Genomic DNA, 26,640 nt, shown 5'->3' with positions numbered 1-26,640 from the left:
CGTAGAATCGAATAACAAGGACGGCACAACCCTATTGGATTGCTCCGAGAATATAATTAAATGATGAAATACGAAACACCTAGTTATAGAATGCCTTAGTTTTTATGTGAGTACTAAGTAACGACTTTCTACTGATCGCAGCAATTTGGGGGAATTGAAATCTAAGTATATAATAATACGTGAGCCAAAAACTTTGTACCCCTTTTGACGAAAAATGGGCAAACGTAGGTGAATGAAATTTTGCACAGTTATAGTTTATATGGTGAAGGAGTGCATCGAGCTAATATTATTTTGAAATTATGCTGTTATCATACATTTTTTTAACAAATAAAATATTACACTACAACACACACACTAGGAAACTAAGGTCGAATTTCGACCATTGGACGATCTCTAGTATAATTAAGTAGGTATGTTTCGAACATAGACGTATAAAGAACAGTCAAAGTACGTAGACTTAAATGAAAATAGTGCAGCCGTCGTGCTTTCCAAATAATTTATGAATAGCACAAGTAACAATATAGCCACCGATACATTATTCAAGTTAGGATAAAAATGTAATAATACATTATTCTATTCTATTCTAATTAGCCGTTTGTGTCCCATTGCTGAGCAAAGGCGTCCCCTCTTTCCTTCCACATGTCTCTATCCTTTGCAGTGTTTGGCCACTCTTTATCAACAGCGTCTAGTTCGTCGCGCCACCTTTTCTTGGGTCCGCCCCTGTTTCGCCGACCTTTCGGTAGCCACTCCGTAACTAGACGCGCCCATCTGTCCGGGTGCATGCGGGCGACGTGCCCTGCCCAGCTCCACTTTAGACCAGCAGCTTTTCTACCCACATCCATTATTCTTGTCTTGGAGTGCAGAGCGGTGTTTCGAATACGGTCAATCCTTTTGACACATAAAAAGCTGCGCTCCATAGCTCTTTGACAAACTCCGAGCCGGGACTTCTGTAAGTCGGTCAAAGACCAAGACTGAGCACCGTAAGTTAGGATAATAATACATTAACGAAGGTAAAAATGAATATCGTAGTAATAATAAATTAACGAAGTATAGAGCACAATAGAAAAAAGTTAAAAGCCAAAGGACTACTCAACAGCAAACTGAATTAAGTTGCGCTTTGTGGCGTGTGCCTCTGCATAATTGCGTTCCATAATATTTTCTGCTACATTTGCTCGTGACAAAGGGTGAAAATTTTACAAATTACCAGTTAAAATACCTTCAGAAAGCGCATGTTCGCTCGCGCGTAATGTTTACGCGTTGATTTTGCCTTTAGGACCCCAAACCCATAACGCTGAGTTGAAAATATACGACCGTTCTTCTTTTTCTCGCTCATAAATACAATTAGGCTGGCGCTTTTCGGTAGGTCTGAGAATCGGCCAACATGTCTATAACCGAAACAAGGCAAATGGCAAAACAAAGTAACTCATAAAATCGACGCGATCGTTTGGCTGATACTGGCGATACTTGAAAGCCATACAAAATCAAAATATCAATTAGCCTGTTGTGCACTGTCGCGAACATATCGTTGGGGTGTGAACTGACCCATAGTTTCACACTGAAACTGAATCATGTTATCAAGTTAGCCGAAATGAAATTTTAGCCAAATATTGAACCATGCGTACACCTAGTTAATTATAATTTATACCGTAATAAATTAACGTTAGGTATATTCTAGCGTTTAATTTAAGAGTCCGTATACGAAATTTTGCCGATTTCGCTGATTAACAGACGTGATTTAACAGTTAAAATACAGTATTTCTATAAGTTTTAATGCACAACATGTAAGATCATTTCAATTATAATCTAATTTTGCAGCTAGTTTTTTTTTTAAGTATCTTTAAATAAACTCAAACCCGCGACAGTTTTGTGATTTTTGCTGTAAAAGGTTTAGAATATCACCTGTTTATGGATTGTATTGACGTCTTAACGGTATGAAAAAAATACAATGTACTGTTGAGAAAGTCGTCTATACAATGTTGGAATTACTTTTTACCACTTTAATATGAAATAGTTGAGTAAAAAAATATGTAACTCGCCAAAATTTTAGAGAAAATGGGCAAAGAATTGCTGTTAATTTCGACAACTTGGAGCTGTAATTCATAAAAAGAAAACGACAGAAATAATCTATAGATAAAATTCTATCCAATTCGAGAAAAAAGAAAAAAAAAAAAAGCAAATTGTGCCAAATAACACGATTCAAAACAACCTAAATCTCACATTAGCCTTGCGGCGAGTAATATAATGTGAGATTTACATAACAGAGCGCGGAAATTAAAACAATACCACGAGGAATTTGCAACAGTTTCTACACCTTTCACTGTAGCCTTTCCCAAAGTGGGCGATAACGCCCCCTTGTGGGCGCTGAAGGTCTGAAGGGGCTGTGGGAGCCAGAAAAAAATGGGGGCGTTGTGTTAAGGCTTGGGGGGTGATTTATTTCATCTGGATGCATTTTAATGCTTCAAGACAATAATAGATAAGCTAAGATAACAATAAGTATCTACAAGTCTGATTTTTCCACGATCGAGGATTAAATTGAAACTATGGGGGCGCTAAAATATAATTATTAATTTGTTCTTAAAGTGGGCGGTAGACAAAATAAGTTTGGGAACCTATGCTGTAGAGTGTAAAGTTACGACTTACGAGTTACGTTGTCCTAGCACTATGCAAGCTGACGATTGTATTCTTGAATTGAAAAAGTTTAGACGAGGGAGAGCCATGCTTCGGCACGAATGGGCCGGCTCGACCGGAGAAATACGTTCTCACACGTTTTCACGTTCTCACAGAAAACCGGCGTGAAACAGCGCTTGCAATGTGATTCGCCGAGTGAGTGAGTTTACCGGAGGCCCAATCCAATACCCTATTTCCTTCCCTACCCTCCTCTATTCCCTTCCCTTCCCATCCCTACCCTCCCCTATTACCCTATTCTCTCTTAAAAAGCCGGCAACGCACCTGCAACTCTTCTGATGTTGCGAGTGTCCATGGGCGACGGAAGTTCCTTTCCATCAGGTGACACGTTTGCTCGTTTGCCCCCTTATTTAATTAAAAAAAAGCTTATTTAGCGCCATTGTGCACTTTTTAGGGTTCGGTAGTCAACAAGGAACCCTTATTATGATTAGACAAAACCTTAATCTCGCAACAAGAGTAAAAACACGGGATATACTCAAAAATTCGTAAGAGAGTAGACTGGTGCAGCGAAGAAGTCATAAGTTCATAACCGAGGGGGTTATTACGATGTATCTTTAATACTCTACGACGAAAATGTATGCCTAACTGCGTTTCGATTAATTTACTTCTTTCGGCACTCAGGAGTGTAGGTAAGCCTTTATTTTTTAGGGCATTTATATTTTTGGTTCCTAGAATTATACAACAATACTAACATAGGTTATGTTATGGACTAACACATATGCTAATATTTTATGAGTTGAGCTACGAATAATAAAAACTAAGAATGAAAAAAAGGAAATTTGGTTCCTTTTCAGATCAAAAGGAACCAAATTTCCGCTGACGTTACATGACAGATCTCATGTAACGTCAGCCTAGTACCGCTCAAGGTCACCTAAATATTGCAAATGTATTGAAATGTGTACCTGTACATTTTTTTATATATTATATCGGTTTCTAAATAACGGATTACCCACTAACAAAATATAAATTGAAGCTTTCTAAAGCTACGCCATTGGTCGTGAACGTGCGTGTCGTCGAGGTTACCAAAGAGGTACACCAAAATCAATTACCAATAACCATTCACTTAAAGGGAATCAAAATCCAATTCGTCGATAGCAAAACACTCAATTATGAAGGGATAAGTCTCATTGATCCCGATATAAGCTTTCAATAACGCCGTTATACGAACTGGGATCGTGCGCACTAATATTGAAGTGTAAATGACGAGATTAAAATTTATTACACGTCATCTGATCCCTCTTCGACTTCGTATCGTCTCTCTGTATTTCATAGAACCGTATTCATACTAGCAAAACAAAAAACAAGGCCTTTGCTACCGTTGTGGATGATTTGTACCATCAGAGAAGTTGATTCCTAGGCAGACCTAAGTAATTTGGTCGCGTTATGTCATAACTCATACCCAGTCGACAGATCACAACTTACATTGAAATGACATAGGTATTCCGGCCAAATAACGTTGGTCTGTCAATTGCATAGGAATCAACTTCCTCGATGGTACATTATTAGATGACGCCTGCAACTCCGTTGCGCCAAACTAGTTTATCGCGCAGCCCACCCACTGAGCCACAGAGGTCGAATAGACTTTAAGCTCTCTAATAAATTATTTCTAACCGTTCAGCTACTTTATAATTTTAATTTTTTTTTAATGAAATAAAGGGGCAAACGAGCAAACGGGTCACCCGAAGGAAAGCAACTTCCGTCGCCCATTAACACTCGCAGCATCAGAAGAGCTGCAAGTGCGTTGCCGGCCTTTTAAGAGGGAATAGGGTAATAGGGGAGGCTAGGGAAGGGAAGGGAATAGTTGAGGGTAGGGAAGGGGATAGGGTAGGGTTTAGGGAATTGGGCCTCCGGTAAAGTCACTCACTCGGCGAAACACAGCGCAAGCGCTGTTTCACGCCGGTTTTCTGTGAGAACGTGGTAATTATCCGGTCGAGCCGACCCATTCGTGCCGAAGCATGGCTCTCTCACGTATTGATGTTTCCTTTCAAGTACGGAAGCCCAGAATTCTTGTTATATCCAGGGACAAATCAGATAAGTATCAAAGTTGAGCAATACTTTATGAATATTTTATTAAAGTAAACGTTATTCACGTTTAATATTCGTAAAACGTATCTTGTAAAGATAAATTTTATTGTTGCCGTGGACCGGCTTCCTTTGGTGCGTAATTAAGAAAAGTCATAACTAATTAATTTTTACCGCACAAAGATAATGTGATAGAGCTTTCCTACCTTTTTTCTTAGAATCGCTAAAAATGACGTAGGTACCTTACAAAAACATTTAGCTAACAAGATTTTTCACTACATAATTTTGCTTGTTCTAGTGATTTTCACCAAAAGTATGTATAAGAACTTACCAACACGGAGTTCAAAGCCCACTATTTAATGCAAAAGTGTTACGAATAATTAATGAAACTCCCTCAAAAATCAAAATACAGAAATACGCGCGTACAACAACTGCTTTTTGGGACTTTAAGCTGTTATTTATAATGACGCTAATGTAGATAAGATTCGGGTGGTCTAGAATAAAGATGGAATAATACGTTGTCCTGTGCTAGCACAGATGGAGTGTGTGGATTAAGTTGGTACAGAATTAGATAAATAGATAAAATATTATCTTTAAATGTATTATATAATATTCTCGTGCCACAATGTTAGTTACCGTATTCCTCCGAAACGGCTTTACTGATTTTTACCAAATTTTATATGCATATTCAGTAGGTCTGAGAATCGGCTACTGGCTACTTTTTATAATGATAGGTGCATTTTTTGAATAAATAATAGTAAATTATTACAACTCGAGACTGACGGCAACCATTGTTTGTGCGACGGGATAGCGATGGACGTTGCCATGGTGACATACTTATTTAGTCACTTCAATAAAATAATACGGGCGAAATACTTTATATGGCAAAGAAACGTTTGCCAGGACAGCTGGTAAAAGATAAAATTATTTAATTCAGTTACACATCTTCCAATGACAGGAACAAAGGTATTTTCACAAAGTACACTGGTAATAGCATTGGCAGCCTTACTAGTGTGGACTGTGTCATTAGTCATTACAACATGTGCCTTTGTTTAGCGTTCAAGGTATATTATCAATTAAAAAGTTGCCGATAATAGAATTCAATTTCTTGTAAACTTATTTGTGAGTAAGTATTTGATAAAAATATTTAAAACGTAAAGCATTCAAGAGTACAAAATAATATAGCAATTTAAAATATTACTTTCACTGTATGAGAAACAAAACTTAGTAGAACTCTCTATTCTGAAGCCCCCATTGTGTTCAGTTTTCATTTCAACTCTAACATTATGAATGCAATAATTGTTATACAACTTGCTAGGAACTTGAGCGCTATTTAAATCACTTAAAATTATGCTTTCGTTCACAGAACATACCTGGAACACTCTGTTTTGCTATACAATGCAATTTGCCATAGTCAGTAAATTAGGTAGGTAGGTATACCTTTCCTCCTCCAGTCGTGTTCCTCATGTCTGAGGGTCGTGACCTCCCCCTTCCATGACCTTCCTTCTAATGGTCTTACGCCAGCTGTTCCTATCCTCGGCCACTCGAAGAGCGTCGTAGACGGTGGACTCAAGTGTGGTGCGGATTTGATCGGACCAACGCATGGGACTGCGACCTCGTGGTATTTTTCCCTCAATCTTGCCAGTTACCATCAGTTTTTTAAGATTGTCTCCTTTTTTTCTGGCTATGTGTCCGAAATATTCTAAAATGCGTTTGAGGCAGATGGTAGAGAGCCTTGTTTTTATATTTAGTTGAGCCAGAATGGATGCGTTGGTTCTGAATGCAGTCCATGGAATTCGGAGCATTTTTCTCCAGCACCACATCTCGAAGGCGTCGATACGTCTGCGGTCTGCAGACTTCAGAGTCCATGTCTCAGATCCATAAAGAAAGATGGAGAATATGAGCGTGTGCACAAGTTTCGTCTTGGTTATTAGCGAAATCTTCCTGTCACGCCAGGTTTTATGCATTTGAGACATGGCACTCTTAGCCATCCCGATTCTCCTACGTATGTCTGGTTCACAGGAGCCGTTGTTCGTGATAGTGGACCCAAGGTATACGAATTCGCTAACCACTTCTAGTTTTAGAGCGCCAGTCAATGGTAGTGAGTTTCCTCTATCTATGATCATTATTTTGGTTTTCCTTTTGTTAATAGAGAGGCCTAGGGTATTGCTGATTTGCTCCATTCTCTCCAAAAGTTCTTGCATCTCGACTTCATTTGCAGCCAAGAGAGTAGTGTCATCAGCATATCGGAGATTATTTAACTTTTTTCCTTCTATGCGGACGCCTCCCCTCCATTGGTCGCAGGTATACCTTTATGTACTAAGTATTTTTGAAGAGAGAGAAGAGGAATATGACAAATTCTAAAATGAGAATAATATTGTTTTTAATTCTCTTTACTGATACCAATACTGAAGAAAAGCTATAACATTATATTAATAATTTTATTTCGCACTGAAAAAAATGAGACGCAAAGATGCATGATAGCAATACAAAATTGAAATTTCAAGCGTAGTCACGCTTTTTCTGTTTATGTCAAGACGTTATTGTGGATTGACCCTAAGGTAATAACTAGGAACATCATTCAAGTTACAGACTGATGTTGAAATAACGTTGATTAGCACCGATGCCAAATATTGATCTAAAATATTAACTCAAAGCAACAGAAACCACCAAGTCTGCCAATTTCCAATTTATCTGGATTCCCAACTCACTGAATAATTCCGATTTAGATTAAGTTTTGGAGCTTAGTCTGGAATCAAAGGATCGTGATGCAAGGTACACTCATATATTGGCATGTGGTGAAAACGCAAAGGTGATATTTGACTTGGTAATTACTCCATGCTAGTTATATACAAATATCCCATATTATATCCTCTTTTGAGTAACGTTGTACGTAAAAAAGTTAGCCGATTCCGACTTTTCGTTAAAAAGTTTGTTTTTAATTCCGAGTTTTCGTAAAAGTATGTTGTTTGACTCTGACATTCCGAAAAAAGTTTGTGGTTTGACTCCGGTGGTGCCTAGTGATTTCATTATTGCAAGGCAACCAGAACCAAAATAGTTAGGGACGCAGAATTTTACTATCAAAGTACTGGTAACTCCAAAAAACGTAATATGCCGCTGCGTACATACCTTAATTGGAAAGAGGCTATTGTTCTTGTAAACTAAATAGACTTATAAAAGACTTTAAATAAATGAATCACAGTAGAAATATATTTTTTGTAGAAAAGTCGTCGCTGGTATTTTAATATTGGCTGCGCGGACGTGACATGCAGTACCAAGTATGCTTATTGCTCGTATAACTACATGCTTTCGACTGGTAATGGAAAACATGCTGATATTAATGAACTTTTTACCTCTTGAATATCAAAACGTATCACCCTTACTGTAATATGTACTGTCGGAGACATTGATACATAGGATGGCAGACGTGTTATTTGATCAAGTGAATGTTATTCTTCCATACTAATATTTGTATAAATGCGAAAGTGTATCTGTCTGTCTCTTACCTCTTCACGCCGCTGAACCGAGTTTGCTAAATTTTTTGCTGAAAATTAAATTTCAGAATAACGAGACTGTAAATTCTTTTCAGTGTTTTCAAAATACCTTTGTAGTACCGAAAAATATTACAAAACGCTGCGAGCGTCATCTAGAATTAAACCTGGCCTAGCCATGGCTGCTTGTGGTGAATCGTTACTTACCTCCTTCAATCAGGGGTATTATTTCGTTATCAGGTTTTCCGGCCGGGCACAGAGGAAGCGACGCCGACGTCGACGGCCCCGTTCCTTCAGCCTCCACCTAAAAAAAATATTGTATTAATTATTTTTGTTAAGTTTTGTTGAGTGTACGAGAAAAATATACAGGGGGTAACAGTGTGTGTACTTTAGAGGGCGTACCGCGTATGGGTCCCCTGTATAGGGTTCACTGTAGAAGTGGCAGGGTTGACACTTGATTATATTGACTGGTAGATTACTAAAAAAATGTATTTAAAGTCACGAAATTAATTTTGTACAAACCAACGAGTGGTGTGACCGAAATAAAATTCATGACTATAAATACGCTTTTGAAACAATTTGTTTGAAACTGGAAAAAACAACGTTGTTTGACTGATTAAAACAAACATTTGAAATCGTACTTTTTAGTTTTTGTACACGCAAAAAACCCGCGAATGTAAATTGCGTTCAATATATTATTATTTTGTTTCAATGTTACGTAAACGTAAGCGTTTTTTTTTCCACGTTGAGGTAGATGAATAACCATGATTGTCACCATCGATATACGTTTCCGTGTGGCCTGAAATTATGATGAAGCTCACCATTTTAAATACCTTTATCTCTATCTAATATATAAAATTCTCGTGTCACAGTGTTTGTGCGCGAACTCCTTCAAAACGGCTCAACCGATGGCGGTAGGGGTGTTTGAAACCCTGTCAAAAACTTGTCATTTTCTATACAATCTATACATATTATAGAACAAAGTAGCTTTTTTCCCTCATGTCCCTTTGTTCCCTTTAATCTTTAAAACTACGTACCGGATTTTGATGAATCTTTCAGTGTTAGATAGCCCATTTATCGAGGAAGGATATAGGCTATATTTTATCACGCTAAGATTAATAATATGAAATAGGAGCGAAGAAATAGGGGAAAATGTGGAAAAACGGGGAAAATTATTTGAAAGGGCTAACTTGAACGCGCTAATCTCAGGAACTACTGGTCCGATTTGAAAAATTAGATAGCCCATTTATTGAGGAAGGCTATAGGCTATATTTGATGACGCTAAGACTAATAGGAGAATGTGGGAAAAACGGGGGAAATTATTTGAAAGGGCTTATCTCGCGAACTACTGGTGCAATTTTTATGTTATTTGGCACAGATAAGAATTAGACCACGTGAAGGATCATAGGCTATCGATTTTAATAATTATTTCAGAGGCTATAGTGCACAAAATGCGGTGCGTACGGTGCGGACGAATATGCGTTGGCCGAGGTTTCACATCATTTCATACAATGAATGGGGGTGTTGACAAATATTTGCAAATCAAAGAGTAAAAAATAAGCACTTGTGAAATTTCAGCTTTACAGCTTATGCATTTTCACTTATAATACCACAAGAGCTTCAAAATTATCGGGTATTTCCCGATAGGTTCGTTGCAAACGAGTGATTTTTCCTGAAAAACTTGACGACTTTATTTGTTTGCAGGGAACCTTGAGGGAAATGCCAGATAATTTTGAAGCTCGTGTGGTATTCGGGGGATTATTTTTCCGTCCCAAATGTCGGCCAATAGAATTAGAATTTGTTTTTTATATATAGCAACTACCAGAGAAAATTTTCAAAAAATTATCAGTATAATACCATGTAGGTTGTACCACGTGACGTCGAATGGTGCAATTCTATTGGTCGATATTTGGGTCGGAAAAATAATCAGTATAATACCATGTAGGTTGTACCACGTGACGTCGAATGGTGCAATTCTATTGGTCGATATTTGGGTCGGAAAAATAATCTCTGTTATGCGCATTCAAAGTTGGATAGTAGAGTATTTTTTTTATAAATGTCCTAATATTTGTATACCATTCGATAACGTATGTAATTTAAAGCAACTTTTGTTATGAAAACACTTTTATATACGCAATAATTAATGTAACTATCGCCTATCTAACAAAGTCGCGGTAGCGATGCCTACATTAAGCTACTCTACGGTGACGTCATAATCGAGTACCAAGAGTACCGAGTTTATGAGATCGTTCTATCTTGGAAAGTCTTTTATCTAACACAGTTATTCTGTCACCGATGTTCATATTTCGAAAAGGTCCTTTAATTACCATCAAGAAAAAAAATAGTCATCATGCCTATTCTAAAATGCTGCGCGTTCGGTGCGTGCGTGCTGCTAAATGAGCGATCACCTTAATTCTTTTAAGCCTGGCAACCTTAGGCTTAGGCCAAACCTACGCGACCATAGCGACTACGAAAAGGAAAAGCGCGCAGTAGACGCTAGCGGGAGCGACGCTCGCGGGTGCGACGCTGGCGCGAGCTAATCTTGTGGCGCTGTGCACACCTGCGCGACCGCAACGCGGGATGTTCGCGTCGGCAAAGCGGAACGTGAACGTCAAGATGTCAATCGTGTTTTGAAGTGTACATAACTTGACTTCTTTTTAAAACCTTTTTTTATATTATTTTGTTCAACTCTACTACAACTCTTTAGTTTATGATTATTTGATTTGTTGACATTAGATAGATTGTGTCATGATATTTAAATTAATTCGACTAGACTACGACATATTATAAGTCTATGGACTAGACCATTGTGGACGTGCTTTATTCCTCTGCACCTTCCAAATCAAAAGGAAGCTTAGTACCTCCCAACCGACTCTGATGTTAAGTATGAGGATTACATTACCAAAACAATTTAGCATAATTTGCACAAGATTTAAAGTCGCGCGTCTCCAGTTACTGTTCATTGACAAATGAAAGACGGTTCGCACCGGAGTCGCGCAGGTGTGCACGCCCAGTTTCGCGTTGCAGACGCTCCCGTATCGCGTCCCGCGTCCCGCGCGGCACTGACGCGTAGGTAGTTCAAAGCTTTGGGATCAGAGATTACGTCACAGTTTTTAGAGTCCTCTGATTTATGTATCGGAGCTCAGAAGCTTTGTAGTTTATGACTGCAGAACGTTTGATACATTTTGAAAGAAAACTAGAATGGTTTACGTTGGCGGTTTGTTCAGTCAACTAAACGGCCAAGTGCAAAAATGTACGTGCGCACTGCGTACGTAAGTTTGGATGGTAGCCATATTTGTATTTCAATACATTACATAGTGCATATAAAATTAACTTACAAGAAAAACTCCACATAAAAGTAAAACCGGCCAAGTGCGTGTCGGGCCACGTGCAATATACGGTTCCGTAGTACCGCTAGTTTTTGATAATTTTTGTATGGTCAATGAATGTACATTTATACAAAGATTGCTTTTATAACGTGTTTTACACTAATAACAACCTAACCCCAAAAATCAAACATCGTCCTTCTCTCTTCACACTCACGCCCGTCTTTCATATGCCAGGTGAAAAAGAACGACGCGAATTCATCGCCAAATTAGTTTTTTCTCAATAACTCGATAAATATACAACATTTTAAAAATCCGCTAGGTCGATCTCCCAATGATAGAATTTTATACAAAGTGTTAAAATATTAACTTAGTTCAATGCACGGTTATGGCAATAAATAAAAAATTCGTGAAAATTAGATGCATCTTTGTGATTTTTTTCTATCGAGAAAATTTTAAGATATCGCGTTTTTGCTCAGATCGAATTCTCGGAAATATAGTGTAGTATCTAGTTTTAGAAAATGAAACAATTCGGGGCTTATTTTCAAGTATAAAAATGAATTATAAGATCGACGTTTTAGGGTTAGTCGCCCCCTATTATATTGGTGTTGGTAAAAATAGCATTGGCAATTATAATTAATTGTTAAATGCCCATTAAAAATAATAAAATTAATCGTACTTGCTAAAAATACGATTGCTAATATTATCCTGCGCAGCAATATAGTCTGCAATTATGATAATAAATTCACGTCCGCGCTGTTAACCATTGCGGAGAATTGCTATTTTTCACTCGATGTGATAAAATACTCGACGCGAGCGGTGCGGCGCGAACTGATAATTCACGATGCCGCGTTTTTAGCAAATAGCAAAGCAATAACAAATAGTATACTGTGACATCAAAATTAGCATATGAAGAGGGTGACTAACGCAAAAAATCAAACCTTAATCCCTTCCTTCTCTCTTCACACTCACGCCCGTCTTTCATATGCCAGGTGAAAAAGGACGACGCGGATTCATCGCGAAATTAGTTTTTTACTTTTTTCTCAATAACTCGATAAATATACAACATTTTTTAAATCAGCTAGGTCTGATTCTCAATGATAGAATTTTATGCAATGTAATAAAATGTATAATTACTCAGTTTAATGCACCGTTATGGCAATATATGAAATATATAAAATTTTAAGATATCATGTTTTCGCTGTCTGATCCTGGGAAAAATAATTTAGATTTATGGATATTATTCGACAATTTAGGGTTAGTCGCCCCCTTAATGAAAGTAATAGAAAATAGCATTAAGTCCAATTACTAATTTATATAAAAACATTTACTGTCACATATTTTTATCCATATATACGCTGTGCTTTCCGTTTTTAATATGCGAACAATGGTGTGGGTTATGTGTTTACCAAATGGTAATAGAAATCTAAACCATAGGTAATTGTAATAACTAAGTTTTAACATGTAACTGTTTATTGTTCCTAATAAAGAAAATAAAGAAAATAATATATAAAAAAGCGGCCAAGTGCGAGTTGGACTCGCCCATGAAGGGTTCCGCAGCAGTAAGAAGGTTTATTTTAATGAAATTAAAAGGTTTTTGATTTATTTTTATATTTCAGTTGATTTAACGAAAATTAATTTAAGGTTTACCATTTATGACGTATAAAAAACACTACTTGCTAGATCTCGTTCAAACCAATTTTCGTTGGTAGTTTTTATAGTAATGTACATCATATATTATTTTTAGACTTATCATACTTTAGAAGTTAGAGGGGGTCTCGCAAACTATTCAGGTTACAAAAACATTATAGAAGAAACTTCAATATGATTTTTAAAGACCTATCCATAGATATCCCACACGTAGAGGTTAGATAAAAAAAAAAAAATTTTTATTGGTTTAAGGTTTACCATTTATGACGTATAAAAAAAAGTACTTGCTAGATATCGTTCAAACCAATTTTCGTTGGTAGTTTTTATAGTAAGTACCTGGATGACCGAGCTTTGCTCGGTATAGCAAACACTCATTGACTTCGTGTTACTTAATAACGCCAGCTGCTGGTTGTTAAAACAATTAGTTGCTAACAAAATAGTATTATTATTCGCCAATAGATGTCAGGAAGAGTCATATTTTTCAGTTTATCGATTATCGATAAAACACGAATAAAAAGACATTTTCTGAAAATGATTCCTAGCTAGATCGATTTATCGCCATCTATATATATATATATATATATATATATATATATATATATATATATATATATATATATATATATATATATATATATATATATATATATATATATATATATATATATATATATATATATATATATATATATATATATATATATATATATATATACAAGAATTGCTCGTTTAAAGATATAACTAGCTATTTGACCGAGCTTGGCTCGGTGTTCGATAAAACACGAATAAAATGACATTTTCTAAGAATGATTCCTAGCTAGATCGATTTATCGCCCCCGAAACCCCCTATATACTAAATTTCATAAAAATCGTTGGAGCCGATTCCGAGATTCCAATTATATATTTATATACAAGAATTGCTCATTTGAAGATATAAGATAAGATATACATCATATATTATTTTTAGACTTATCATGCCCCTACTTTAGAAGTTAGAGGGGGAGGAACACACATTTTACCACTTTGGAAGAGTCTCTCTCGCAAACTATTCAGGTTAGAAAAAAATGACACGAGAAACATCAATATGATTTTTGAAGACTTATCCATAAATACCCCACACGTATAGGTTAGATGAAAAAATTTTTTTTTGTTCCAGTTGTACCTATGGGGACCCCTAAAATTTTTAATAATTTTTCCATTTTTGTATCAAAATATTAATGCGGTTTACAGACTACATATACTTACCAATTTTCAATAGTATAGCTCTTATAGTTTCGGAGGAAAGTGGCTGTGACATACGGACGGACAGACAGACAGACAGACAGACATGACGAATCTATAAGGGTTCCGTTTTTTGCCATTTGGCTACGGAACCCTAAAAAGGTCGCTAGCTTCGTGTCGCTAGCTGCGGAAGGTATTTCATAGAAATACAAAGAAATCAGTAGTGTCACGAGTCGCGACGACACGTCGTCTGCCGTCGCTTCATGTAGCCGGCTTCCAACTTGTACCTTTATACTTCACCCTTCACTGAATACATTTTTTTTAGTTGATCGACTATTACTCCATACCTTATGAAGTCTTCTTAGCCGAAATAGTTTTTCTTTTAAATTCAGCATATTTCCTGCTCCCGTGAATTTTTTCACATTTCCAGAAGCAACCGTTAAGATGGTAAAAGGGGGAGACACTGGACTCTAACGATTTTTTCCACTAAATCGGAAAATGATCTATGAATATTCGTAATATTTTTTTTAAAACCTATTCAATGACGGCGTAACAGAGGCCGACCCAAGAAAAGGTGGCGCGACGAACTAGATGCGTTTGATAAAGAGTGGCCAACAACTTCACAGGATCGTGAACTTTGGAAAGAGAGAGGGGAGGCCTTTGCCCAGCAGTGGGACACTGTAGGCTGATAATAATAATAATAATAATAATTCAATGACACCTCGCTTGATGAGTAGGGAAAGTACCATAAAACAAATATTTTTTTATGATTTTATATACGATTTTGTCGGCATCATTAATATGTGCATTCATGCCGAAACAGCTTTGTAGGTCCTTTAGTCTCTGAGCAAAACCGCGGACAGACAGATGGCCGGACGGACGGACAGACCGAAACTATAAGGGTTCTTTGTTGACTACGGAACCCTAAAAAACGTTATCTAAGTATATTATAAGTAAACAAAAAGAAATATTATAATAAAATGTTACGTATTATGTGGTACCTATCTATAGAACAAATAACAGTGTACTATAGTACAAAATATGATGCTACATCATCATTTCTTAAAAACCTCATCTTGTTTTCAATTTTACATAATGTCTTAGTACGGTCCTAAATTTTTTGGTCCTGAAGTTCAGGCATTTATATTACATTCATTCCAATTTTAAAAAGTCCCTTGCCGTTATCACGGCTATAATAAAAATAATTTAAACTTAAATATCTCATTGGTTAATACCTATTTGTATAGCTATAATGGTCTACTTTTACGCCGTTACATTATATTTTCTCTGTTTATCCTTTCTTCTTTCTTTCAGAAATGCGCATAATAATCTACTTATACTAATATTAAAAATGCGAAAGTGTGTCTGTCTGTCTGTTACCTCTTCGCGCCCAAACCGCCGAACTGATTTTGCTGAAATTTTCTATTTTCTATGTAAATAAATACTTTTGTAATTTCCGTAATTACATTGTTTATTTTTTATACAGTAAGGACCGTGAAGGTCATTTTATTTCTTAAAATAGACCCCGATCGAAACTAATTGGTGACCCTTGCTGTCGACTGTGGCCGCAGAAAAGCAGGCTTGAAATGTCTACACTCTACAGAATAGTAGGCATACTGTAGAACGTTTTAGGCCAGCTTTTCTGCAGCCACACATGCTTCCACAGTTTCCTTTGCATCTGCAGAAAATTAATTTCATGAGATCGGGTGGGATTGGGGGATATTTTTCTCAAAAGATCATCTACAAGGTTGGCCTGAGGTAATTTTTTTGTAAAATGTATAAGACTCAATTCAAACCGGAATGGCAGAGGCGAGGCGAGCAGTTTCAGTGTCATATGATTTTAAACTTTATCTTCATTATTGTAATACGTAGTATCGCTTGAGAAATCTACGGCCGCCCGTGGACGCTCGTGGCCGCTCGTGGCCGCTCGTGGCCTCTTGCGGCCGCCGGCGGCGGCGATTTCTCAAGCGATACTACGTATTACAATAATGAAGATAAAGTTTAAAATCATATGACACTGAAACTGCTCGCCTCGCCTCTGCCGTTCCGGTGTGAATTGAGTCTTAAACAAAGTTAAAAAGTAATAAGAAAACTTAAAAAAAATCTCACTTTTTTGCTTATGACTTTTACTTTTTTTAATTTAGGGTGAAAAGTTATATAAACATATATTTTGTAGGCAAAACAATTTGCAACAAATTATGATTTTACAAATTTTTTCTAAGACGTGTAGTCTCCGGGATATACTTAGCGAAAATAGTGTTGTCACCCTCTTTTTTCAAGATGGTGGCCGGGGGACAAGGGTGGCGACCCCACAAACTTGAGGTTAAGCTTCTATTGACACGTCATATCCCAAAAATAAAATTGCGTCCTCTAATAAATGCAATATTCGGTCCTAAAATTGTAACATTTTAATGGACTAAATTTGAAACTTATAATTTAATTTTTTATTTGAGGTCGAATTTTGACTATTGGGCGATCTTTTTATTTTTATGAAATAAGGGGGCAAACGAGCAAACGGGTCGCCTGATGGAAAGCAACTACCGTCGCCCATGGACACTCGCAACATCAGAAGAGCTGCAGGTGCATTGCCAGCCTTTTAAGAGGGAATACGCTCTTTTCTTGAAGGTTTGCAGGTCGTATAGATCCGGAAATACTGCCGGTGACAGTTTGTTCCAGAGTTTCACAGTGCGCGGCAGAAAGTTACCGCGAGAAATGCACGATGGAAGTCTGCCACTCATCAAGATGATGAGGATGGTATATTTTTCGGGACGATGGCGAAAAGTTAAGGTGCGGCGAAGCAGGTGGTATGATTCCGAACAATTCCTCAGAGCACTCCCCGTGATACCCCCGTATAGAGGATGCAGAGTGTAGATACATCTCGGCGTAATTCCAAGGGGTCCAAGCTGTTTGTGAATACAAAAATGTTTTTCTTGCTCAAAAATTGTCGGAAGGTCGTAGAGAAGCAAAAACTTGTAAATTAACATCTAAATACACAAGAAATGTGGCATGTTTCGTGAAAATTTTCTTGTTTCTCCACACCCTTCCGTGCAATTTGCGGTGAATGTAGAAATAATTTAAGACCTCAACAAAGGCTGGTTATGTTCTATAATGTGGAGAAATTTTATGAAATATCCAAAAAAGCGCAAAACAAAAATGAGAGCAAAGTTTATCCCTTGTTTTTTTAGAAACGCGCGTCCCGAATATTATACATCCAACGCTAATGTGCAAAAATACTTACGTAACTTCAATGGCTTCTCTATGTTCTGCGGAAATTGGATACGTTGCCGAAAGGAGAATGAAGTGAAGTGGTCCAAATTTCCACCACTAACGAGACCCATATTGACTTATTGTCCATTAAATATAGAGTAACTTTCATTATGAGACAAATTAAAAATAAGCTGTCAGTAAAAAGTTATAACCATATGAAAAAATATTTTTCAGAGCGAAAATATTGATATTGATATTCATATATTTCAGTGAAAACCCAATAGGAAATGCCAAACGGCATGACATAACATAGATTGAGTAGTTAAAAAGTGCAATGGATCATATTAACACTATTTTATGGAATAAAACGGTAGAAAACTTTTTCATTCCGTCATAACTTTTTACTTACAGGATAATTTTGGTTGCGATCCAGTTATAATGATTTCATATTTAGCAGACCATTACGTAAGTGTTATTGGTTGGACATTTGCAACAAACTCAATACATTTTTATTACATCTACAATATTTTTCATACAAAATGGTAAAAAACATGACTTTTCATTCAGCCATTTTCAACTTTTCACTGACAGGGTATTTTTGACTGCGGCCTGGTTATAATGATTCAGTATTTAGTAGATAATTTTACTATTTAGCGTTAGCGGTGGAAATTTGGACCAGACTCCATACATCTTATCTTTATTGAATTAATTTGAAAAAAAAAACAAAACTTCAAAACGTCTAAAGCTTAATTTGTACTTTAATATTAATAATATTTTTTTATTTTCAAACTGTATTTGGCCCAATTGAAGCTAATGTTAGTATTTTAAAAAATTACAAATTATGATTTAATTTAACAAAATAGAAGCTAACAGCTGTGTATTATGAAGTTATGAACAATTTTGTTAATCCATGGGACACAGCTCCACAGTGATTAACATAAGGACAGTCCAACCGTCCTGCAAAAATCTTCAGTATGTACTATAATTATTAGGTTGGGGAAAAAGTTTCTTCGCATTTTATAATATAAAAATTCAAAAGGTTTTTTATAAAGTTTATTAACAATTGACTAAAGTATATAGGTGCCATTTTGTTCGATAACTTTTTGCCATCTTGTTGGAAGAGACATGATCCCATTGCTATAAAAATTTTCGGGCTTCTGATGAAAAATCTGCGATAAGTGGTTTTGGCAGTCCTCTTGTGATGTCAACCTGATACTGCCTAAGGAATTCTGCAGCGACCGAAATAGGTGGAAATCTGAAGGTGCAAGGTCAGGACTATACGGCGGATGCACCTCTCAGCGAAACTCCCGTAATTTTTGCTGAGTGGCTAAACATATTGTGTGAGGTCTAGCGTTATCATAGTAAAAAACCACACCTCTTCTGTTGATTAATTCCGGCCGCTTTCTCTCAACTTCTTGCTTTAATCTCATCAGGTGTTCGTAGTACAGTTCAGAATCCTGCCTGGCGGTAACAGCTCATAATGAATAATGCCCTTCCAAGCCCACCACACACACAGCATCACCTTGTTGCGAGTTAACCCGGGCTGACCGGCCTTTGACCACGATCTTTTTCGCACGTTCTTGTCGTACGTGATCCACTTATCATCACCAGTTATCAGCTTCTTCAAAAATGGTTACGTCGTAATAAAGAATCACAAATGAGTACACGCTTTATTAGGTTTCTTTCAATAAGCTCATGAGGCACCAAAATATCGAGCTTTTTTGTGTACCCAGCTTTTTTCAAATGCGCCAAAACCGTTTTGTGGTCAATCCCCAGTTCTTCAGCTACATCGTAACTACTAATATGCCGATCTTGCTCCACTTTTTCAAAAATGGCATCAGTTTTGTCCGTAACAGGGTGACCAGACTGGTGTCTGGTCACACTGTTACGGAAATGTTGAAATTTTGATTTCAAAGATGCGTGTCGCTCTGGTGAGCGACATGCATCTTTGAAATCAAAATTTCCGGATTGAAAACGCTTAAACCAAATTTCAAATTTGCGCTACTCTCACAGATACGTTACGTAGTTTATATCCTCTTTAACAGATACTGTGATAAACATCACTTTTTCGCGGCTTGTGTTGCATTTTTACCTTTTTTGTGATAAAAAAGTGTATCGAATTTCTTCATTTACAATTAATTAAAATCACTCATTTAACCAATAAGAAAAACAAATGAAAATCTCACATTTACCTAATTTGAATTTGGAATTGTCTTCTGTTGAATAAAAACTTTTTAATGATACCAAAATCAGCCTGATTCAATTGGTATATCCCAAGAGATTTTATGACAAGCTTTATATGAATACTATAATGCGAAAAGACTTTCTCACCTCCGGGCGGAAAACGTCAACTTTCTTACCGCTGCGCTTACCGATGTTGCCGTTTTCCGCCTCCGTCGATGAGAAAAATAGTATACGCATCATGGGCAATAAATAAGAAAAATCAGATCACAATAATATGTTTGTTGACCTCGGCTTCGCCTCGACCAACAATTATTACATGACGTGATTTGAGACATTTCTTATTTTCCTGCCCTAGCCTAGGTGCGTTATGTACTATTTCCCCAACCTATATATCTATATATTAATACGTGAGCCAAAAACTTTGTATCCTTTTTGACGAAAAATGAGGAAACGCAGGTGAATGAAATTTTGCAGAGTTATAGTTTATATGGTGAAGGAGTGCTTCGAGCTAATATTATTTTGAAATTATGCTTTTATCATACATTTTTTTAACAAATAAAACATTACACACACTACAACACACACACTAGGAAAAATGACAGATTTTTGAGTGACAAGCCTATACTTACGAATTATACTCTCTTTTTTATGGTTGAAGTCTGTTGACAACAAGGTGACAAATTGAAAATGGATTATAGTTTTTTTTTTTATAGAATCTTAGATACTAGTTGAAAAGTTGAAAAAAATATGATATAGTCAATATTTTTTTACAAAATATAGGTAGTAGTCTTAATGTCGTTGCAAGTAAGGTCGAATTTCGACCATTGGGCGATCTCTAGTAATATTGAAAACATAAAATTACTTAGGGGAAAATACAAGAACATAACGTCACTTTTAATTACCGGCCAAATACTTAACATTCTAGTTCCTTATGACGTAACACTAAACCTTTTAATACAACCTAAAGCAATGAACATATTTTTCACGAGACGGAAGATTGAGGGTTGAGACATTGCCGTTCCGTACAAACTTCGTTCGATCTTTATTATCTACGATACGCTTACGTGGTTAAGGAAAAGCTTTCTTAAGGATCTAGATCAGAGGTTCCCAAACTCCTTTGTGTCGTGGCCCACTTTTAAGGTCTTGGTGCATACTGCGGACTCCCTGGACCCCCCCCCCCCCCAAACTCATCCATGAAACTTGCTATTATTTTAATAATAGTCGCTGTGCTTTTCAATAAATTAACCTCCTATGCCAGAGATGGCAAACCAATGGTACGTAACATGAAGTTTTGAACACGTCAATGATAATAGTGATTATTCTACAAAAGCGCCAAGTTAGGCTATTTTTAAAAACACGCGTCAAGATTACAAAGAAAAATATTATTGAATGGCTCGTCTATTGAGTACGTCACTTGAGTAATTATTCAGAAAAGTGGCACGTTTCCACGATATAGCTTTCAGTTCTAGCACGTAGTTCCCGCGTAGCTAGCAAGGCTTATAGAGATAACAAGGCGGGCGGGCAGCGCGGCATCGGCGAGTCTTGACACACTCTTTCTGAATATGGAATATATGCAAGTTCTTACAAAAACAATCTCTGAGGTTCTTATTGCATTGGCTGCCTAAATTCAATAGGAGAAGACAAGGCGGGTCATGAAATACATTTTTATAGACCCCCGTTAACGACTTGTGGACCCCCATTTTTTTTCCACGCAAGCGTAGACCCCTGTCGGGCTTCCGTGGACCCCTGAGGGTCCACCTGGACCACTTTGAGAATCAATGATCTAGATAATAGAGAATCTAATATGTATAAAATGTTCGTGTCACGGTATTTGTTGCGGAACTTTTCATTTCTTCTCCACTGGACTGATTCTGTAAACTTTTGCCTGCTTCTTTGTACTGTCAGACAAGTTGAATCATCGGAAGATGGCGCATTTACGTAATTTACGTTCGTCGTCAAGCCTAGCCGTCAGATCATGGCTACAGACTAACAATACTGGTCGTGTTCGGCGTGATATCTATCGAAAGCGCTGCAAAACCTTTTGTTGCGCAAGTCAAAATCATGCCAACGACAACGTACACGTTGTATTAAAATTGACAGGTAACTAAGGCGCCTACCAAACGTGCATGCTTGACCACAGCTTTGCTGGCGCATGCTTCTCGCATGCTTGATATGCATGATGATTTGATAGATTTCGTGAGCGTGAGACATCTTATGAATCTGTCAAATCCATATAAATTTAGAAATGCATCTACGCGTCGCGTTGCGGTCTGAATTGGCCCTTAATTTGTATTGAATGGACATACTTATATGACGTCTCACGCAATTGAAGTCTGTCAATTCGGTAATCTACTCGTCGGGTTGAAGTCTGAATTGAGTATTGACCCTAAAACCAAATTAATATCTGACGTCCACATTCGTTGCATATATCCGCAAATTTAATCAATATCGTTTTTGGTGATTCCATCACGTCAACGTTTCTGGAGCGCGAGATGACACTTGATTTTAACCGAGTGGTCGGCCATCAGGTAAGTTGATTATATCTGAAATTCGTTCGTTCGAAGCGAGGGTCGTTCGCTGTTCATACCACACATGTTTCATACCGCGGTATGAAACAGCAGCAACAGGACTGTTTTTGAATTGCCCGATTAAGGCGACGCCTTAATAATTTGGCTGTAGCGATATCGATGACTAAAGCTAAGAAATTAAAGTTCATTGTCAGTATTCATCATGAATTACCCATAGAATAACATGATAATCACAACACAGAATAATCAATCAAAAATACCTCTGTAAAAAAAGGGATTCTAATTTTGCCAACAGAGGAGAGTGATTTAAGCTAAGGCCAAACCTACGCGACCAGGCGACTGCGAAGCGGAGCGTCAAGTTGTCAAATGTGTTTTTTGTATACTAAACACACAACTCTCCTCTGTTGGCAAAATTAGAATCCCTTTTTTTACAGAGGTATTTTTGATTGATTATTCTGTGTTGTACAACATGTAAGATCATTTCAATTATAATCTAATGTTAGAAAATAGCAATTAAATGTTGCAATATCGAGATAATAAGCTGAAAATATTTTAACCCAACTTAGAGTACCAAACGTATAGAATGTGCAGCCGTTGGGTTAGGTTAGCCCTACCTTTTCTTTGACTGGAAGCACCGTCCATTAATGATCTTTTTTTTTTTTTAATTGGCAACCCAACGGCTGCACAAATTTTGATAATAATATGTTAATTTGCAGCCACATATTAACAAAGTAATCGTTAAATTTTGTGATTTCAGTTGTATTTGGACTTTCTCCAATAACATAGAAACATCTATAATAATTATTATTGATTTAAGGAGCCAAAAATTAAAGACGGTGCCAGTTTAGTTTGGTCTTAATAATTTTTTTTTTTTTTTGATTTCTCAATTATTTTGAGCTGAACTCAAAGGAGTGTGTAATAATACAATCATCTACACTGCGGTCCGAATTGACTAATTCATAATAATAGGTCTTCGCTGTTTCGAACCACCGGATGAATCGGGCAATTCAAAAACAGTCCTCGCTGTTTCATACCGTGGTATGAAACATGTATGGTATGAAACAGCGAACGACCCACCTGAAATCCCAGGGGCGATGCATTCGGAAGGATAAATTGAGGTTGATGCTTGCTGTCCATCATCGAAAACCGAGTGAATAGGTATCACGAATTGATTGGTACAGACAAGTGAATGCGTCGAATACTCAACTGTATCGGAAACCGGGCTAATGTTACAAAGACGTTCAATCAAACGTGCGAGGATTCCTTGTGGAAATTCAATTATCAATAATTATATTGATTTAGTTAATATACAGCTTAGACCATCTCCTTCAAGACTGAATGGAGCGCAAGCACACATTACCGTAATTTCATTTAACGAAGTAGCAAAACAATCCTTATCACGCAAAATTCGTACAGCTTGTCCCAATATCGAGCCAGTTTTATCTCAAGTATTATAGAGCTGAGTATAATTTTACTGTGTTAATAATGTCATTATTTTTAAGATTTCTGCCATGATATTCGGTCGCTGTTAATCATTTGTGTACTAAATTACATTTAAAAAAATATTAATGCAGTCTTGTTCTAAATGATCTAAAGAATATGACTGCATTCATAACTCAGTTCATAACTTTTATGGGACTAAAACATATATTAGGTATTACAATAACAAAAAATAAGGGCGAAAAGCCCATAAATGGCCTCAATTGTACAAAAAAAAAAACTACGGTCACAAATAAAATATATCACTGTAGGATTGAATCGCACATCACAAATTGAAGTATTTCCTCCTCGGTTACCAATTCAACCACTTCATTAAACTGAACTATTATTTCTACACCCGGAATAAATTAAGTTGGTAGACACGTCTGAGTGATGTAGTCGCATCTAATTTGTGCTAAAAGCGGGCGCTCCAAAATGCAATTAACAATGACTCATTAGGCTGCTATGTAGGGTAAAACCGGGCCTCGCTTTGATGTACAGAACTAAAATATGTATGCTATATTTGGGGGTTTAGTTCTTTACTGTCTAAGGTCACAACTACTATGTCGAGTAGTAGGTTAGAGCTTCTATAGCTCTACCATGAGTTTACAGCTATAGTTTTTATCGATACTCGATACCGACTACGTAAATTTTTAGTATTGCGATTTTAGTTCCGCAAGTGACCGCTAGAGGCGCTGTAAGATTTGGCATACTAAACGTAGTCGGTATCGAGAAAAAGTGGAGCAAGATCGGCATATTATAGTAAGTTAAGATGTAGCTGAAGAACTGGAGATTGACTACAAAATGGTTTTGGCGCATTTGAAAAAAGCTGGGTACACAAAAAAGCTCGATATTTGGGTGCCTCATGAGCTCACTGAAATAAACCTAATGAACCGTGTACTCATTTGTGATTCTTTATTACGACGTAATGAAACCGAACCATTTTTGAAGAAGCTGATAACTGGTGATGAAAAGTGCATCACGTACGACAAGAACGTGCGAAAAAGATTGTGGTCAAAGGCCGGTCAGGCTTCACAGACTGTGGCGAAACCCGGGTTAGCTCGCAACAAGGGATGCTGTGTGTGTGGTGAGATTGGAAGGGCATTATTCATTATGAGCTATTTCCGCCAGGCAGGACCATCGAACTGAGATGAGATTAAAGCAAGAAGTTGAGGGAAAGCGGCCGGAATTACTCAACAGAAGGGGTGTGGTTTTTCACCACGATAACGCTAGACCTCACACATCTTTAGCCACTCAGCAAAAATTACGGGAGTTTGGCTCGAAGGTGTTAATGCATCCGCCGTATTGTCCTGACCTTCAGATTTCTACCTGTTTCGGTTGCTGCAGAATTCCTTAGGCAGTGTCAGGTTGACATCACAAGAGGACTGCCAAAACCACTTATCGCAGTTTTTTCATCAGAAGCCCGAAAATTTTTATAGCAATGGGATCATGTCCCTACCAACAAGATGGCAAAAAGTTATCGTACATAATGGCGCCTATATACTTTAGTTAATTGTAAATAAACTTTAGATATAAAAAAAGAAAAACCTTTTGAATTTTTATATAAAATGCGAAGAAACTTTTTCCCCAACCTAATATAATATTTTAATCAAAACGTAGTGCTTAGAATACTTTATAAAAGCAATAAATGTTTCATAGGTTACTTATAACAAATGTTGAAATGACTGGTGGAGATTATAAAGGTAAATTGGTCCCTGAATGTTTGTACTTTTAACATCGGCGCGGCTGTTACATATGCAAATCCTGACCGCTTTAGGTTTCCAACCGAATTTATCTCCCAACTGGGATACGATAAATAAGCTAAGCCTGTTTCATGAAAAACGTATATCATTTGCTAATATAACAGTGCCTGAGAGACCGAGCTTCTCTCGGATTTAAAAAGACATAAAAATGGGCGGTTTCGCAGGGATAACGCTAGATCGTTTTTCTGTCCTAAAATTTATACTTAATTAAAAAAAAAACTTTATCACTTGCACTTGAAATCCGATTAAAATATATATAAAAAAAATTGTTAAGTATATGAGATTGTCTCATTATAGTATAAGATTCCCTCTTCAAATCATTTAGCAATATTATTGTTACGTGCAAGGGTTCGAGGATTTGGAGAGAAATACCTGGTGACTCTCTTGAAGACTTAATTAACACTGCACTAAACACTAGGTCACAACACTTAGCACTAAGTCCAAACACTAATCACTAGGTCCAATCACTAAGCACTATCACTGTCCTAGGTCGTAGCCAAGTCGCAGGTTTCACTGGTTCACTCACTATTGATCACTTGTTGTCGCCTCGAAGATCGCTCAGATCGAACTGAACTGCCGGGCCTGCCTGCGGCTTTTTATATGGCGAGACGAATTCCAGAAAGTTCCCGATTCACGTAAACAAGTAAACAACCGTGGGAACTTTCTAGGAGGCTCGAGCATGTACCACAATAAACATAAACAACTAAACACGTAAACACATAAACAAAATAAACCGGTAAACACGTAAACAAGACACTTCTAGAAAGTTCGAGCACAGTCTATTCGAGTATGTACTAGCGCACCTAACGCCATCTAGTATTGAGTAGGGGATTTATGTTGCCTGTGTTCCCTCGGTAAGTTTTGCTGGTTTGTCGCTAGATGGCACTACGTGTCCGTATACCATGTTCCGTAACATTATAATAGCTTAGTTTTAAGTAGGCAGATTAAACTTGTTTTGACGGGGTCACTACTGTGCTGTTTTCTCTGATAAAAGATAGGCGATAAGGTGCAGATGTGTTTAAGGATCTTTAACTGTAACAACATTTTGTTTTAAGAAGCTGTAATCCAAATAATTATTAAAACT

At 37.1% G+C, this 26,640-nt stretch overlaps 1 protein-coding gene across 2 annotated transcripts in view; it reads right to left on the bottom strand.

Annotated features, from left to right (window-relative positions):
• The window catches only part of LOC121738849 (adenylate cyclase type 6-like), a 151,486-nt gene that overhangs the window by 81,315 nt on the left and 43,531 nt on the right, over positions 1–26,640 (bottom strand). For both annotated transcript variants that reach the window (XM_042131104.1, XM_042131105.1), the window contains exon 3: positions 8,406–8,502. In XM_042131104.1, the coding sequence (XP_041987038.1) occupies positions 8,406–8,502 (97 nt within the window). The remainder of the gene's footprint in view (positions 1–8,405; positions 8,503–26,640) is intronic.

The sequence above is a fragment of the Aricia agestis genome, chromosome Z (genome assembly GCF_905147365.1).
Source record: "Aricia agestis chromosome Z, ilAriAges1.1, whole genome shotgun sequence".
Taxonomy (NCBI): Eukaryota; Metazoa; Arthropoda; class Insecta; order Lepidoptera; family Lycaenidae; genus Aricia; species Aricia agestis.
Note: the sequence above shows the minus strand (reverse complement) of the source record. Positions and strands in the feature narration are given on the sequence as shown.